This window comes from Oratosquilla oratoria, chromosome 1, assembly GCF_046742065.1.
Source record: "Oratosquilla oratoria isolate Oo_2021 chromosome 1, ASM4674206v1, whole genome shotgun sequence".
NCBI lineage: Eukaryota > Metazoa > Arthropoda > Malacostraca > Stomatopoda > Squillidae > Oratosquilla > Oratosquilla oratoria.
In genome coordinates this window covers 133,371,421-133,388,205 of record NC_134777.1, presented here as the reverse complement: position 1 = coordinate 133,388,205, position 16,785 = coordinate 133,371,421, and the positions used below count along the sequence as shown (strand labels likewise).

The following is a 16,785-nucleotide window of genomic DNA, read 5'->3' as shown; positions in this document are numbered from 1 at the left end:
CCTCTCTTAGATCTCTCTGGGAAGAAAGAGTAGACTGATGCCTGTGTCCTAACAGTGTGGGACTTTTCTCTGTTACCAGCTGGAAGTGGTAGGGAAAGGAGAGCAGTTGCCAATTATCAGCTCTCCATATCTAGAAAAAGTGTAAGAATTACTTCAATTTCACAAGAATAAAGTGAAATTCACAAAAGTAATGAGGAATTCTTGTGTACTTTGCAAACAAGGTGATTTACAAAATAGAGAACATATTGTAGTAGTCATCTGAGGATGCTTTTCACATGTATATAAGTTTGCTTATTTAAAAGTTAAATTTGCATATTGTGATTTTTACTTTTTTAACTCCACCAGAGTTTAAATAATGCAGCCACTATTCTTTTGAGTGGTGCTGAGCGACTTCGCACTTCTCAAGCAGATATGGTACGCTCTGCTAGACAAGTACCAGATTTTCATATTGAGCTATTACGTCTAAGGCAGAATTGGCGACTCAAGAAATTTGGGAACAACATTTTTGGAGATTTATCATATCGCAGTGCAGGGTCACAATTCAGACAGGTAGGTATCATTCTTAAAAATTACACTTGTGCACTCTGACTTGGTAGTTTCTCTATTATATGGATATATTTTTAATGTAAAGCCAAGAAAGATTTGGTAATCAAACTTACTAGTTATTAGTATCATTACTTTTTTTATCAATCCAAAATAAGATGTTTGTAACCAGCTACTAGTGGTTAGAGGCTAAGCCAGTTCCATTATAATGGGAGAGGAGAAGAGGGTTGTTGTTCCTTAGACTGTCTGGCCAAGCAGTCCTGTTCTCAGGGGATGGGAAAGGAGGGTTGATGAATGTGGATTGCATGTTCCCATATAGGCTCTGTGGAATAAATGGAGTAGGAAAATTACATACATATACCAAAGGGTCTTTTCCTCCTTATAAGGGAGGTAGCCAAAAAACAAAGGCATAAAAACCACTCCCACCCATTCCATCCCTGTCACACTCCGCTCCCCTCCACACTCTTCCCTCCCTAATATCTTGGCACCTCCTTGACAGGTCATCCCTGCATCTTTTCCACTGTCCTGGGTCAGAAGCAGTGTCGCAAGATACAGCGCATCCACAGCAAGGCCACTTCATTAGATCGGAGACCCCCCCCCCCCTCTCTGTCCCCTCATGCAGAAAAGGAGAAGGGGAGAAATCCCTTTGGGCTGCATCAAATTTTTCTCACACATACTCCCTCATCCCCCATCCCTCACCCATTCCACCTCATGGATCACAACATCATCTATATACAACCATTCTCCATTCACCCCTGTCTTCTGTCCTCTCCCATACTTCCTCAACAGACATTCCCCTCTTCCCCAAAGCCCCTTTTACCCCATCCATCCATCTCATCCTAGGTTGCCTCCTCATGTTCACTCCCTCCACATCTGCCTTCCACACCTCTTTTATTAGTCTTTCTTCACTCATTCTTTCTATATGTCCAAACCATCCCAATACTCTTTCATCCACCCTATCTCCCAACTCCCTTTCCACCCCCATTCTCCTCCTCACCTCCTCATTTCTCACTCTATCCAGCCTAGTAACCCCTATCATACTTCTCAGACACCTCATCTCAAGGACATTCAAACTCCTGTCTTCCTCTCTTTATGTTCCATGTTTCTGCCCCTTACAGTACTGTTGACAGAAATCACTCCTTCATACAATCTCCTCTTAGCCTCCATTCCCAAATGTCTATTTCTCATGAAATTTTTTAACACACCAAGGCATTTACTCACTTCTCTCAATCTACATTCTACCTCCACCCCCACTCCTCCCTTTCCTGCCACATTCGCACCCAAGTATCTAAAACTATCCACTTCCTCCAGTCTATCTCCCTTAATACTCACTTCCAGTCTACTGCCACTTTTAACCCTTGTACATCTCATCACCTTACTTTTACCCACATTTATCTTCAACTTCCTTCTTTCGCACACCTTCCCAAACTCTGTCACTAACTTCCTCAATCCCTTCTCTGATCCTGCTATAAGCACAGTGTCATCAGCAAACAGCAACTGGCTTATCTCCCACTTTTCTCCATTTTCTTTAACCATCTCCAATCCCTGACCCACTACCCTTGCATTTACCTCTCGCACCACCCCATCCATGTATAAATTGAACAGCCAGGGCGACATAACACATCCCTGACAAAGTCCCACCTTTACCTCAAACCACTCTCTCCATTTCTAATCCTAACACAAGCTCTACTACTCTTGTAAAAACTCTTGACTGCTCTTAGCAGTCATATATCTGCAGTACTCCCACAGTGCCTTCCTGTCTACCCTGTCATAAGCCTTTTTCAGATTCATAAAAGCCCCAAAAACATCCTTACCTTTTCCTATAGCTTTCTCACATATCTGTTACCACAAAAATCTGATCTACACAACCCCTACCTGTCCTAAACCCACACTGTTCCTCACCAGTTACTCCCTCTGTTCCTCTCCTAATCCTCTCAATCAAGATCCTCCCATAAGCCTTCCCAACTACACTTAACAAACTGATCCCTATGAAACTACCACACTCACACTTGTCCCCTTTTCCCTTGTAAAGTGAAACTATACAAGCACTCCTCTTAAACAAACATTAAATAACCAAACCAGCCTGTCCACCATAACTGTACCTCCTTTTTTCAGACATTCTGCATGGCATCCATCCAACCCAGGTGCTTCACCTGCTCTCATCATCTTAACAGCTGCCTTCACTTCATCTTTCCTTATTTCTCCTCCATTTTCCTCACTTATCACTGTCATTTTCTTAGTGCTTCCCACTGCAACTACCTTTCCCTCCCTATCCTCCTTCACATTCAGCAACTCCCTAAAATACTCTGCTCACATTCCTCTCACTGTCTTCTCTTCCATTATCATCTCTCCATCTGCATCTTTACCTTTTCTTCTCTACTTGCTTTGCCTCCTCTTCCTCTCTTAATTTCTTTCCAAAACATCTTTGTATTACTTTCAAAATTTTCTGTCATACTCTTACCCCATTTCAGATCTGCTCTCCTCTTTGCCTCCTTTATCTTATGCTTTACTTGTCTTTACTTTGTTCCTCTCATATGATTCCCTTGTCCTAATTTGTAACTAATCAATGAAAGCCTGCTTCTTCTCTTCTAAACCCTCCTTGTTCCACACACCATCTTTGCACATCTTATGACTCCCTCCTTGAATCATCCCCATTCCTCCTCCACCCCTAGTTCTACTCTATCCTTCACTCCCTCTCACTCCTCTTTCAGCTTCTTCTTATACTTCTCCTTTTCTTTCTCATTTAACCTCTTCAGTACGGGCCAAAATCTCGCGGGCAGCATTAGCTGCCAGACGTACGATGTGTCGTAATAATACTCGCATCATATAATATAGTCACTGCTTATATCGATCGTTCTCTCTTTCACCCGTGAATTTTGATAACCATAGAAAATGTGATGAAGACAGTTTAGAGAGTATGTCATTACACAGGGGCAACTACAATAAATATAATCAAGACGCCGATATGGCAGCCTTGCGTATCCACTTGCTCCTCATGCCGCCTACGTATGCAGCACAGTATGGAAGGGGTTAAACAGTTCACTCAAAGTACCTCCCTACCTTCTGCCCTTTTCCTCTTTCTCCACCTGTCCTCCACTCTCAACTTACCTTCTACCCAAAAATTATCTGATATTCCCCCAATCTTCCTCCTTAGAACATGTACATCCTTAACTCTTCCCACTATACTCCTGGTTACCACTATATGTACCACCCTTCCATCCACCACCCTCTCCCATGTATACTTATGCTTGACTTTCTTCCTAAACACTGTATTTACTATCATCAACTCTTTTGAGACACATCTCCACCATCAACTCTCCACTACGATTTTTTCCTGGAACTCCATACCTCCCAATCACTCTGTCTATTAGTTCATTTCCTACTCTAACATTAAGGTCTCCCAATACAACTACATTGACATTTCTCCCTAATCCCTCTATGCACTCATTTAAATCCATCCAAAAAGCCTCCCTTTCCTCTACACTATTCTCACTACTAGGCCCATATGCACCTAATAAAACCCACATCTCCCTTCCCAGTTTCACCTTCATCCACATCAACCTTGAAGAAACCTCCTTCCACTCCACTACATGCTTATCTATCTCTTCACTTACTAATATAGTCACCTCTTCTCTCCCTCGTCCTCTCTTCACTCCTGAGAACCTCTCAACTACACTCCCAAACTCACAATCACCCCTCCATTTCAACTTAGTTTCACTCAATGCCAACACATCCATCTTTCTTCTCACAAATATACTACTTATCTCCTCCCTTTTACTCTCATCTGTACCACATCCATGCACATTAAAAGATCCAATCCATAGGGTACTGGTTGGAAAACTCCTAGACCCTCTTATGCCTTTACTTTTTTAGGAATGTCCCCTGTGGGGCTACAGGTAGCAGGATTCCTAGTCCAATCCCCATCCCATTTTTATTGTGAAAGGAAATGAATATTCAGAGAAATGGTACAGGACAGTAACTAGGGGTGGGGGGACAGCATAACGGAGGGACAATTGCAGTATAATAAAAGTGTCATCATTTCTCTATGAGCAGAGACTTCCTCTATCACAGACAAAATGATGTGTGGCTCTGGCCTGTAGGGGCACCCCATATAGACCCTAAAGTATCAGCTGCATGCTACTTTACTGCAGTAACATGCAACCAATACCCCAATGATTTAAGTGCTAATATGTCTGTAAGTCATGTGGTGATAGACATATTATGGGCAAATTTTGTGATATCAAGAGTCAAAGAATTATTTTAATCTTCAGTCCATTGCTTCAGATCTCTTGCTGATGTGCTTCCCCAAGGTTTTCTCTAATGACTCCAAGGATGGCTCACAGATCTCTCAGAGAAGACATTGTGTGGCTGTCTCCATTGCATAAATCTAGGACTATGCAGGATCATTTGAAGCACTTTGTGCCAGGCAGGTGAAGATGCCAATGCCTTAAAAATATGTTTTCCTTGAGTGCCTTGTTTGGTTGAACTTGGACAGTGATAACTCAAAACATGGTTTTGGCATCTTTGCCTGTCTGGCATGGAGTGCCTCATTTCCAGGCTGGTCTCAGACTTATAGGTTAATTGGTAGCATGAGGTCTACTCATTAACTTGATTCTTATTAAGCTTCTTCAACGTCATCATAATCATCATCACTCATATAAATATACATTCCAGAAATGCAAAAAGGTCACTCTAAACAGAAGGATGAGAGCTCTGGTTTCCCTTGCATCCCTTGCAGCCATTCCTTATTAATCGTGTGGTCAGTAACCTATTTTATATAATTTTGGAACTTTGATTATGAATATAACTTTTTATTTTACACAGACAAGGATCTTTGAAGTCAGTAAAGCAGATGATATCCCTACTGGTCCAAGCTCAGCCATAATGTCTGGGGCTATATCACCAATGTCTCCTGTCCCAAATACTCGTGTCCAACAATCGTCTCTTAAGGTGACTGTGCCAACTGAACTGGAGGGTGTTGCATACATTTTTGTCTGCATCAGAAAAGGTTAGAATGATTTGTTTGCATCATTACATTTGTTTAAAAAAACGAGTCCATTGTATTGGTTGTCTGTCTTAATTTTTATTAAAAAAAAAAGTTAAAGGGATACTAACACATGCACACATACACTGACACCTGCATACACACTAACACACACACAGCTGGGAAGAAATATTAAGTGGAGTCCCACAGGCTTCAGTACCGGCTCTGGTAATGTTTGCTATATATATAAATGACATGGATGAAGGGGTAGAATGTTATATGAACTTCTTTGCAGATGACGCAAAACTACTAAAGAAAGTAAGTACAAAAAAAGACTGTGAATTGCCAGAGAGAAATGGACAAAGTCTGGGAATGGAGTTAAAAATGGGAGTGAACTTAAACATTAAGAAATGTAGTATAATGGAGTTTGGAAAAAGTAAAAAAAAAAAAGAATATCAGGACAATATAAAATCAGTACAAAGGAAGTAAAGAAAATTAGTTCTAAAAAGGACCTAGGAGTACAGTGCTCGACAAGGAAGTATGAACGGTTATCGTGAATGAGTGATGAGGAGAATGAATGAGTCATAAATCAATAAACAAAAGCTCACTTCGTACCTCTAATACTATGATGGGTGGCCTTTATGTGCAATGATCTCACGAAGGCGGTTTGGAATGGAAGTGCCGCACTTGGCAAGATGTGCAGGGGTTATATTAGCCCAGGGTTGGCGTATGGCTGCCTCGAGCTTGGGCACAGAGCTCGTATCTTTACCCTGCAGGTCTTGTTTAATGTGGTTCCACAGGTTTTCTATTGGGTTTATGTCAGGACTATTGCCTGGCCAGTCTGCTATGTAAGGTATATGACAGTCTTTAAGCCACTGAGTAACACTATGAGCAGTGTGGGCTGGGGCGTGATCTTATTGAAAGATGTTAGCACCTGAGCTATTAAAAGAATCCTCCAGGGGGTAAATGATATGGACAAGGAAGTGCGAACGGACAAGTGGGTGGAGCTAAGTGTAGGGTTTATGATGCATGCTATCAATCATCCCTCAATTGCCTCTTAGCCTTCGTGGGGAGGCTTTTTGTTCCGTGAATGTTCTGGTGACACCACCTAAGTGGTCAGTGTTTGTTCCAAGACAAAAACAAGAAAAAGGATATGTAAAGTGTTGGTGCAACAAAAGATGTAGGGAGTTAAAAGACAAAAGGGATAAAGCGTGGATAAAATGGAAAAAAGACAAAATACCTGAAAAATGGAAAATATATACTAGTTATAGAAATGAATATGTACAAGTGTGCAGAGAAGAAAATAGAAAATACGAAAAAGATGTCATAAGAAAAGGTAAAGATCAACAAACACTATTTTATAGATTTGTAAACAACAAACTGAAAAACAAGAATTAGTGAAACTACGACAAGGAGGAGTTGAATACACAGAGGAAATAGAAATGGCAGAAATTATGAACAAGCATTTTAAGTCAGTGATTATGAGGGAGAACATACAACTTAGAGATGTCGAGTAGGAGGAGAAATTCCCCACTATGAAAGAGATAGAAGTAACAAGGAATGAAATAATGAATTACTTGAGTAACCTCGATGTCAGAAAATCGCATGGACCTGATGAAATGGCAAACTGAGTTTTGAGAGAATGCAGGAATAAACTAACAGACAAAATATATAGTCTAATAAGCAGTTCATTGAAAGAAGGAAAAGTTCCAGAAGATTGGAAAAAGAGCAAATATAGTACCAATATAATGGGGAAACAAGGAAGACCATACTAACTATAGACCAGTCTCTCTTACAAGTACGATAGCTAAAATTTGTGAAAGAATGATCAAAATTAGATGCGTAAGGCATTTGAAAAAAAACAACGTACTAAATCCAAGGCAGTTTGGATTTAGACAAGGACGATCATGTGTCACAAACTTAATGTTTCTATTCAATGCTAATAGATTTAATACAAAAAATAGATGGATGGGCTGATTGTGCCTTTCTAGATCTGAAAAAAGCTTTTGATAAGGTGCCACATATTTGCTAAAGAAATTAGAAACTGCAGGAGGAATACAGGGCAAACTGCTGAAGTGGATGGAAGACTTCTTGCATGAAAGAAAAATGGGAGTGGTGATAAGAGACAGACATTCTAATTGGGATGAAGTGATTAGTGGAGTTTCACAAGGAATAGTTCTGGCCCCAATAGTGTTTGCTATATATATATTAATGATATGAAAGAGTATTAGGATGGTTTGGACACATGGAAAGAATGAGTGAAGAAAGATTAGTAAAAGAAGTGTGGAAGGCAGAGGTGGAAGGAGTGAATATGAGGGGGCGTCCTAGGATGAGATGGATGGATGGATGGGGTGAAAGGGGCTTTACAAAAGAGAGGAATGTCTGTAGAGGAAGGATGGGAGAGGACAGAAGATAGGGGTGAATGGAGAAGGGTTGTGTATAGATGAGGCTGTGATGCATGAGGGGGAGTGGGTGGGGGATGAGGGGTGAGGAAGTATGTATGAGAAAAAAAATTGACGCAGCCCGAAGGGATTTCTCCCTGTCTTCTCCTTTCCTGCATGAGGGGACGGAGAGGGTGGTTGCTGAATTTATGAAGCGGCCTTGCTGTGGATGTGCTGTGTCTTGCGACACTGCTTCTGACCCAGGGCAGTGGACAGGATGCAGGGATGACCCATCATCCAGGAGGTGTCAAGATAGGAGGAGGGTGGAGGGGAGTGGAATATATGGGAAATGAAATGGGTGGGAGTGATTTCTATGCCTTTTTCTTTTTGGCTACCTCCCGTGTAAGGGGGAAAAAGCCTTTGGTATATGTATGTATGAAGGAATTGAAAATTATATGAGCTTCTTCGCAGAGTTGCAAAAATTTTGAAAAAAGTGAACACGAAGAAGATTGTGAATCACAGCAAAGCGATCTCGGTAAAGTATGGGAAGTGGGAGATGGAATTCAATATTAAGAAGTGTAGTATAATGGAGTTTGGAAGAAGGGAAAAAATAATAGTGGGATCATATAAATTGGGAGATGAAGAAATTAAAAAAGTAGAAAATGAGAAGGACCTGGGAGTCATTATTATGATATGTCCCCTGAGAAACATATCAAAAAAAAAAATTGAGAAACTTATAATTTAATAAGAACAATCAAAGTGGCATTTACATACCTGGATGAAGAAATGGTGAAGAAAATACCAATTGCTTTGATGAGACCAAGATTGGAGTATGCAGAGACGACGTGGTCACCAAGTACAAAAAAATGTATAACAAAACTTGAAAGAAGACAGAGCAATTACAAAATTGGCACCAACAATCTCAGAACTATATGAGGAGAGGCTGGCAAAAATTGAGCTACAGACATTAGAGCAAAGAAGAGAGAGAGGAGACTTGATAACTATTCATAGAATCATGAAAGGCATAGAAACTATTGATAGAGAGGATTAATCAAATGGGATAGTAGAGATACAAGAGGACATGGAAAGAAAATCAAGAAAGTTATAGTGAAGACCTGAAAAAGAACATCTTTCCCCACAGGGTAATAGATGTTTGAAACAAGTTAGATGAAAATGTGGTTTGTGGAAAAATGATACACAAATTTAAAAGCAGTCTAGATAAAACAAGTTATGAAGATGGGACACCACAAGCATAGCTCCCCATCCCGTAAAATACAACTAGGTAAATACACATGCACACACACACACACACACACACACACGATCGTTGGATTCATGTTGAAGATTGGAACTCCGGAAAAAAAAAAAATTTTGGATTTCAATGACTAGGGAGTACCTGTGTTGTATTAGTAGGGAAGGGGAAAGCTTGTGATGTAGTGGGAAGGTGAAGAAAAAGGAAAAGGGGAGGGATTACTGTGGAAAATGAAAGAAAATGAGGAAGGGGACGAATGGGCCTTGGACATCAGAAGGAATGCCAACAAGAGATGCACAGACGACAGAGGTGAAGTTGAAAAAATTAGCAAAGGCATAGAAATTAGAAATATAAATAAGAGCTGTGCAATAGAAAGTGGAGATAATTATTTTTATGGATTTAATGAGGGAGGAGATGACAACCTCCCCCGATTAGCAAGTTTAGAGGAAAAACTAACAAAAATGAATGAATCATGGGGGGTTAGGTTCAGTCAACTTGAACTGATTACACAAAGAGTTGATAAATTAGAAGAACTAAAGAAGAACCAAAACCTAAATAAAGAAATAGAAGAATTAAAAAGACAGTTAAAAGAAGTAAAGGATGAGAATGAGGAATTAAAGAAGATTAATAAAGAGAATAAAGAGTCCATAGAAAAAGAAGTAAGTATTTGGAAAAAGGTTCAGGAGAATAGCAAAATTAAATTTAGAGATATAGTGAAAGAACAGATGAAGGAACACACTAAGGAGATGAGAGAGAAGGAGAAATAGTAAGGGACTTAGCAGATAAAAAGAAATGTATAGTTATGTCAGGAATGGAAGAGAAACATAATCCAAATAGGACTAGAGTAAGAGAGGAAAAAGAGTGAACAGGGTACTAAAATACTTCAAGAAGGTGAACAGGGTACTAAAAATATTTTAAGAAGGTGAACAGGAAATAGGGAAAGAAATTGAAGAAATATATAGACTAGGGAAATACAGTATAGACAAGACCAGACCAATTAAGGTTAATTTCAGGTCACAAATGACAGCAGAGAATGTCTTATCAAAAACAGGAAAACTAGCAGAAAGTCATCAGTACAAATAGGTATGGATAAAAAGAGAGATGAATAAAGAGGCAAGAGAGGAAGAGAAAACAAAAAGAATCGAAGCTAGGGAAAAAACGAGAACAGAACAGAGTCAGACAAAGAGAATTTCTATTGGAGAGTAGTGGACATGAAAGTGAGGAAATGGTTTATAGGAGAAAAACACAAGGGAAACAGAAAACAGGATGGAGGTAACAGAAAATTAAAAGTGTCTTTCACAAATATAGATAGATTAATAACAAGCTTGAATGAATTGAATGATTACCTGATGGAAAAGGAACCGGACATAATGGGAATTGTAGAGACAAAATTGAAAGGTCCATTACCACCCAACAGTGTAGGACATGGTGTATATAATTATTGGATTAGAAACAGAGAAGTAAAACAAGGTGGTGGAGTTATGTTCCTGACTAAGAAGGATATAAATGTGAGGAATGTTACATATGGAAAGAATAGAGTGGAAATCATGATTGAAATAGAGGACAGGGACAGGAAGAGCATGAAGTTTGTAGTACATTATGTGCCTCCTAAAATGGCTTCGTGGGAAGAGAGAGAACACAAGAATATGCTAGAAGACACAAGGATAACACTAAATAAGGTAATGGAAGATGGAGGAAGAATGATTATAATGGGTGACTTTAATTTAAAGAAATCTGCTGGGAAGAAATGACAGTGAAGGGTGATGACTTATGGGGAAATGTACTACTTGATATGATTATAGAACATACAATGATACAATGGATACAAGAGAATACTAAGTATAGAAATGAGGAAGAGTCATCAAGATTAGTCCTAATAATCACATCAGAACTAGAAATATTGGACAAGATTGAATATAAGGCACCACTAAGTAAAAGTGACCACATATTAGTAGAACTGGAACTAAATGAAGAAAAATACATGAGAAAAAATGAATAATATAGAAAGGGAAGAATGATGTATGAAAAAACAAATTTTGATAGAATGAGAATTTTTTTCAAAAAGCAGACTGGGAAAGAATACACAAAGAGGAAACAACAGTAGAAGAAAAATGGAAAATTTCAACAACAATTTATAAGGAGTGGAAAAGTATGTTCCAAGACAAAAACCAGAGAAAAGATATGTATAATGTTACAACAAAAGATGTAGAGAGTTAAAAGATAAAAGGGATAACACTTGAACAAAATGAAGGAAAGACAAAAAACCTGAAAAATGGAGAATATATACTGATTATAGAAATGAAAATGTACAAGTGTGCAGAGAAGAAAAGAGAAAATATGAAAAGGATGTCATAGAAAAATGTAAAGATCAACCAAAACTATTTTATAGATTTGTAAACAACAAACTGAAAAACAAACAAGAATTAGTGAAACTACGACAAGGAGAAGTTGAATACATAGAGGAAATAGAAATGGCAGAAATTATGAATAGGCATTGTTTATGAGGGAGATCATACAACTTAGAGATGTTGAATGGGAAAGTAACAAAGAATGAAGTAATTAATCACTTGAGTAATCTTGATGTCAGAAAATCACTTGGTCCAGATGAAATGGCAAACTGGATTTTGAAAGAATGCAGGGATGAACTAACAGACAAAATATGTAGTCTAATAAGCAGTTCATTGAAGGAAGGAAAAGTTCCAGAAGATTGGAAAAGAGCAAATATAGTACCAATATATAAGGGGGGGAAACAAAGACCCTACAAACTATAGACTGGTCTTTCTTACAAGTACAGTAGCAAAAATTTGTGAAAGAATGATCAGAATTAGATGGGTAAAGCATTTGGAAAAAAAAAAAACTATGTACTGTACTAAATCTAAGGCAGTTTGGATTTAGACAAGGAAGATAATGTGTCACAAACTTGATGTGTTTATATTCAAGACTAATAGATATAATACAGGAAAGAGATGGATGGGCTGATTGGGCCTTTCTAGACCTGATTAAAGCTTTTGATAAGGTGCCACATAAAAAATTGCTAAAGAAAAAACTAGAAACTGTATGAGGAATGCAGGGCAAACTACTTAAGTGGATGAAAGACTTCTTGCATGAAAAGAAAATGAGAGTGGTGATCAGAGACAAACATTCCAATTGGGATGAGGTGATTAGTGGAGTTCCATAAGGAACAGTTTTGGGCCCAATAATGTTTGCTATATATATTAATGATATGTATGAAGGAATTGAAAGTTATATGAGCTTCTTGGCAGACGATAAATGTTGAAAAAAGTGAACATCGAAGAAGATTGTGAATCACTGCAAAGCGATCTCAGTAAAGTATGGGAATGGAGTAGGAAGTGGTAGATGGAATTAAACATTAAGAAGTGTAGTATAATGGAATTTGTATGAAGCAAAAAAGAATAGTGGATCTACATTGGGAGAGGAAGAAATAAAAAAAAGTGGAAGAAGAGGACCTAGGAGTCATTATCATGAATAGTATGTACCCTGAGAAACATATAAAAAAATTTTTTTTTAAAACTTATCATTTAATAAGAACAATCAAAATGGCATTTACATACCTGGATAAAGAAAGGGTGAAGAAAATACTAGTGACTTTGATAAGACCAAAATTGCGGTATGCTGTGACGATGTGGTCACCAAGTACAAACAAATGTATAACAAAACTTGAAAGAATACAAAGAGCAATTATGAAATTGGCACCAACGCTCTAAGAACTACCATATGAGGAGAGGCTGGCAAAACTTGAGCTACAGACATTAGAGCAAACAAGAGAGAGAGGAGACTTGATAACTATTTATAGAATCATGAAAGACATGGAAACTATTGATAGAGAGGATCTAATAAAATGGGATAATAGAGATACAAGAGGACATGGAAAGAAAATCAAGAAAGACAATTATAGAAGAGACCTGAAAAAAAACAGCTTTCCCCACAGGATAATAGAAATTTGGAACAGGTTAGATGAAAATGTGGTGTGTGCAATAATGATACATGAATTTAAAAACAGTCTAGATAAAAACGAGATATGGAGATGGGACACCACAAGCATAGGTCCCCTTCCCGTAAAATACAAATAGGTAAATACAACTAGGTAAATACACACACACTGGTCCCCAGCTTGGCAGATAAACCATATGAGGAAAGAATAAAAGTAGATGCATAAATATGTGGAATAGCTTAGAAGGTGATATAGCCCAAGTTCAAACAATACACGAGTTCATTTCCAAATATGCATGCATACATAATATATATATACCAAAGGCTTTTTCCCCCTTACAAAGGCCTAAAAACCACTCGCACCTATTCCATCCCCACATACTCCACTCCCATCCGTCCCCTTCCCTCCTTCTTTTCTTGGCAGCTCCTGGATGAAGGGTCATCCCTGCATCTCGCCCACTGCCCTGGGTCAGTAGAAGATGCAGCATATCCACAGCAAGGCTGTTTCATTAAATCGGCAACCCCCTTCTCAGTCCCCTCATGGAGAAGATGGAGAAATCCCTTTGGGCTGCATCATTTTATTTTTCCATACTCCCAATACCCCACCCACTCCCCTTCATGCATCACAGCATCATCCATACACAACTATTCTCCATTCACGCCATTTTCTGTCCTCTCCCATCCTTCCACAACAGACATTCCTCTCTCTCCCAATGCCCCTTTTAACCCACCCAAACATCTCATCCTTGGTTGCCCCCTCATGTTCACGCCTTTTACCTCTGCCTCTTTTACTAGTCTTTCTTCATTCATTCTTTCCATTTGTCCAAACCATCCTAATACTCTTTCATCAACCCTATCTCCCAACTCCCTCTCCATCCTCATTCTTCTCCTCATCTTGTTTCTCACTCTATCCAGCCTAGTAATACCTATCATACTTCTCAGGCACCTCATCTCAAACACATTCAAACTCCTCTCTTCCTCTCTTTATGTTCCATGTTTCTGCCCCATACAGTGCTGTCGGCACAATCACTCCTTCATACAATATCTTAGCATACATTCCCAAATGTCTATTTCTTATTACACTTTTTAATCCCCCAAGGCATTTACTTGCTTCTCTCAATCTACATTCTACCTCCACTCCTCCCTTTCCCGCCACATTCACACCCAAGTATCTAAAACTATCCCCTTCCTCCAGTCTCTCTCCCTTAATACTCACTCCCAGTCTGCTGCCACTTTCTCCCCTTGAACATCTCATCACCATACATTTACCCACATTTATCTTGAACTTCCTTCTTTTGCACACCTTCCCAAACTCTGTCACTAACTTTCTCAAGTCCTCCTTTGATCCTGCCACAAGCACAGTGTTATCAGCAAACAACAACTGGCTTATTTTTCACTTTTCTCCATTTTCTTTAACCATTTCCAATCCTCGACTCACTACCCTTGCATTTACCTCTCACACCACCCCATTCATGTATAACATTGAACAGCAAAGGCGACATAACACATCCCTGATGAAGTCCTACCTTTACCTCTAACACAAGCTCTGCTACTCTTTACAACTCTTTGACTGCTCTTAAAAGCTTTCTTCCTATCCCATATAACTGCAGTACCTTCCACAGTGCCTCTTTTCTACCCTGTCATGAGCCATTTCCAGATCCATAAAAGCCCAAAAAGCATCCTTACCTTTACCTAAACACTGTTCCTCACCAATTACTCCTTCTGTTCCTCTCCTAATCCTTTCAATCAAGACCCTCACATAAGCCTACCCAACTACACTTAAACTGATCCCTCTGAAACTACTATACTCACATTTGTCCCCTTTTCCCTTGTAAAGTGGAACTATACAGGCACTCATCCAGTCCTCCGGACTCTACTCTGTCTTCAACAAACCTCACCAGCCAGTCCATCATCACTGTACCTCCTTTTTTTTTTTTTAACAAGCACCCGGCTGACGCCGGCCATGGCTCCGCCATGGTTGCTTGGCCTGCGGCGCTGCTCGCTTCGCTCACGGGGTGCTTCGCGCCCCAGGGCTCCGCCCTCATTGTTTTAATGTATGATTTGTTCGGTTTGGTTTAGATAATAAAAGAGAGGAACCCATACAGGTTTTTTTTTTATTCAGTACCGGTAATAACAACATCTTTGGACGCTTTAGGTCGTTTACGTGGTGGAGTCCTAACTTCGTCTTTCGAATCATCATTGTCGTCATCGTCACTCCATCTCTTTGCCGCCTTCACGATGAAGTCCTTCATTCCTTCTTGCCCCTTCTTCACCTTCTTCATTTCTTCTTTAATTTTTCTAATAATTCCTCTAAATCCTAATATTCAATTTTATGGTATTCGCCAATAGACTCACACATACACACACACACACACACACACACACACACACACTTCAGCGAATGGACGGCTTGGATGACGTTCTGAAGAAAACTGAAGTCTGTGGATCCCAACGCAAAGAGAAGTGCCTAGTGTTTTTACAGGGTGGGGGGGAAATTGCTCGTGGAGTAGTGGGAAAGTAGGGAAAGAGGAAAAGGGGAGGGATTACTGAGGGAAATGGAAGGAAATGAGGAGGGAGTAGACTTGGCCCAGCCAGACAAGCGAAAGGTAAACAAAAGACTGAGTGAGGATGAAATGTCTAATAAAAATGTAAAGATTAGAAGTATAGAGAGGAGCAATACAGTAGAAAGTGACGAGAATATGTTCCAGGGATTTAAAGAGGGTGGGGGGGACACAACCCCCCCTCCCCCCCGACTGATAAGACTAGAGGAGAGAGTTGATAAGGTGATCGAGGACTTGGAACGTAAGTTAGGTAATGTTGACTCCATTTTCCAGAGAATTGAAAGGTTGGAACAACTAGAGAAGGCTAACAGAAACTTAACTGAAGAAATAGAGGACCTAAAAAGACAGTTAGGAAATGTAAAGGAGGAGAATGAGAAATTGAAGAAGAATAGTAATGAAAACAGAGAGAAAATAGCTAAAGAAGCTAAAAATTGGAGAACAACCCAAGAAGGGAATAAGGTTTCATTCACTGACATAGTCAAACAGCAATTGAAAGAACATAATGAAGACTCAGTTATTAAAGTGATGAGACAAAAGGAGAATATAGTAAGAGAATTAGCTGACAAAAAGAAATGTATAATTATATTAGGAATGGAAGAGAAACATAACCCAGATAGAACCGCAAGAATCAAGGAGGAAAATGAAAGAGTAAGCAGTTTATTAAAATTAGTCCAGGAAGATGAACCAGAAATTATAAAGGAAATTGAGGAAAAATTCAGACTCGGAAAATATAGTACAGATAAGACCAGACCAATTAAGATTAAATTCAGGTCACAAACAACGGCAGAGAAAATTCTATCCAAAACAGGGAAACTAGCAACAAATGATCAATATAAAAAGGTATGGATAAAAAGAGAAATGAATAAGGAGGAAAGAGAGGCAGAAAAGCAGAAAAGAATTGAAGCTAAGGCAAAAAACGAGGAAAGAACAGAGTCAGAGAAAGAGAGATTCTATTGGAGAGTAGTGAACATGAAAATAAAGCAGTTCGACATACTAAAGAAAAACATAAGGGAAACAGAGAACACAATGGAAGTGGCAGAAAACTAAGAGCGTCTTACACAAATATAGATGGATTGATAACAGGATTGAATGAACTGAATGATTATTTGAAAG

The 16,785-nt window shown here is 39.1% G+C and overlaps 1 protein-coding gene across 2 annotated transcripts in view; it reads left to right on the top strand.

The window, feature by feature from the left end:
* MED17 (mediator complex subunit 17) overlaps positions 1 to 16,785 on the top strand; it is a 52,665-nt gene that overhangs the window by 16,906 nt on the left and 18,974 nt on the right. For both annotated transcript variants that reach the window (XM_076188256.1, XM_076188264.1), the window contains exons 4-5: positions 346 to 549; positions 5,368 to 5,551. In XM_076188256.1, the coding sequence (XP_076044371.1) occupies positions 346 to 549; positions 5,368 to 5,551 (388 nt within the window). The remainder of the gene's footprint in view (positions 1 to 345; positions 550 to 5,367; positions 5,552 to 16,785) is intronic.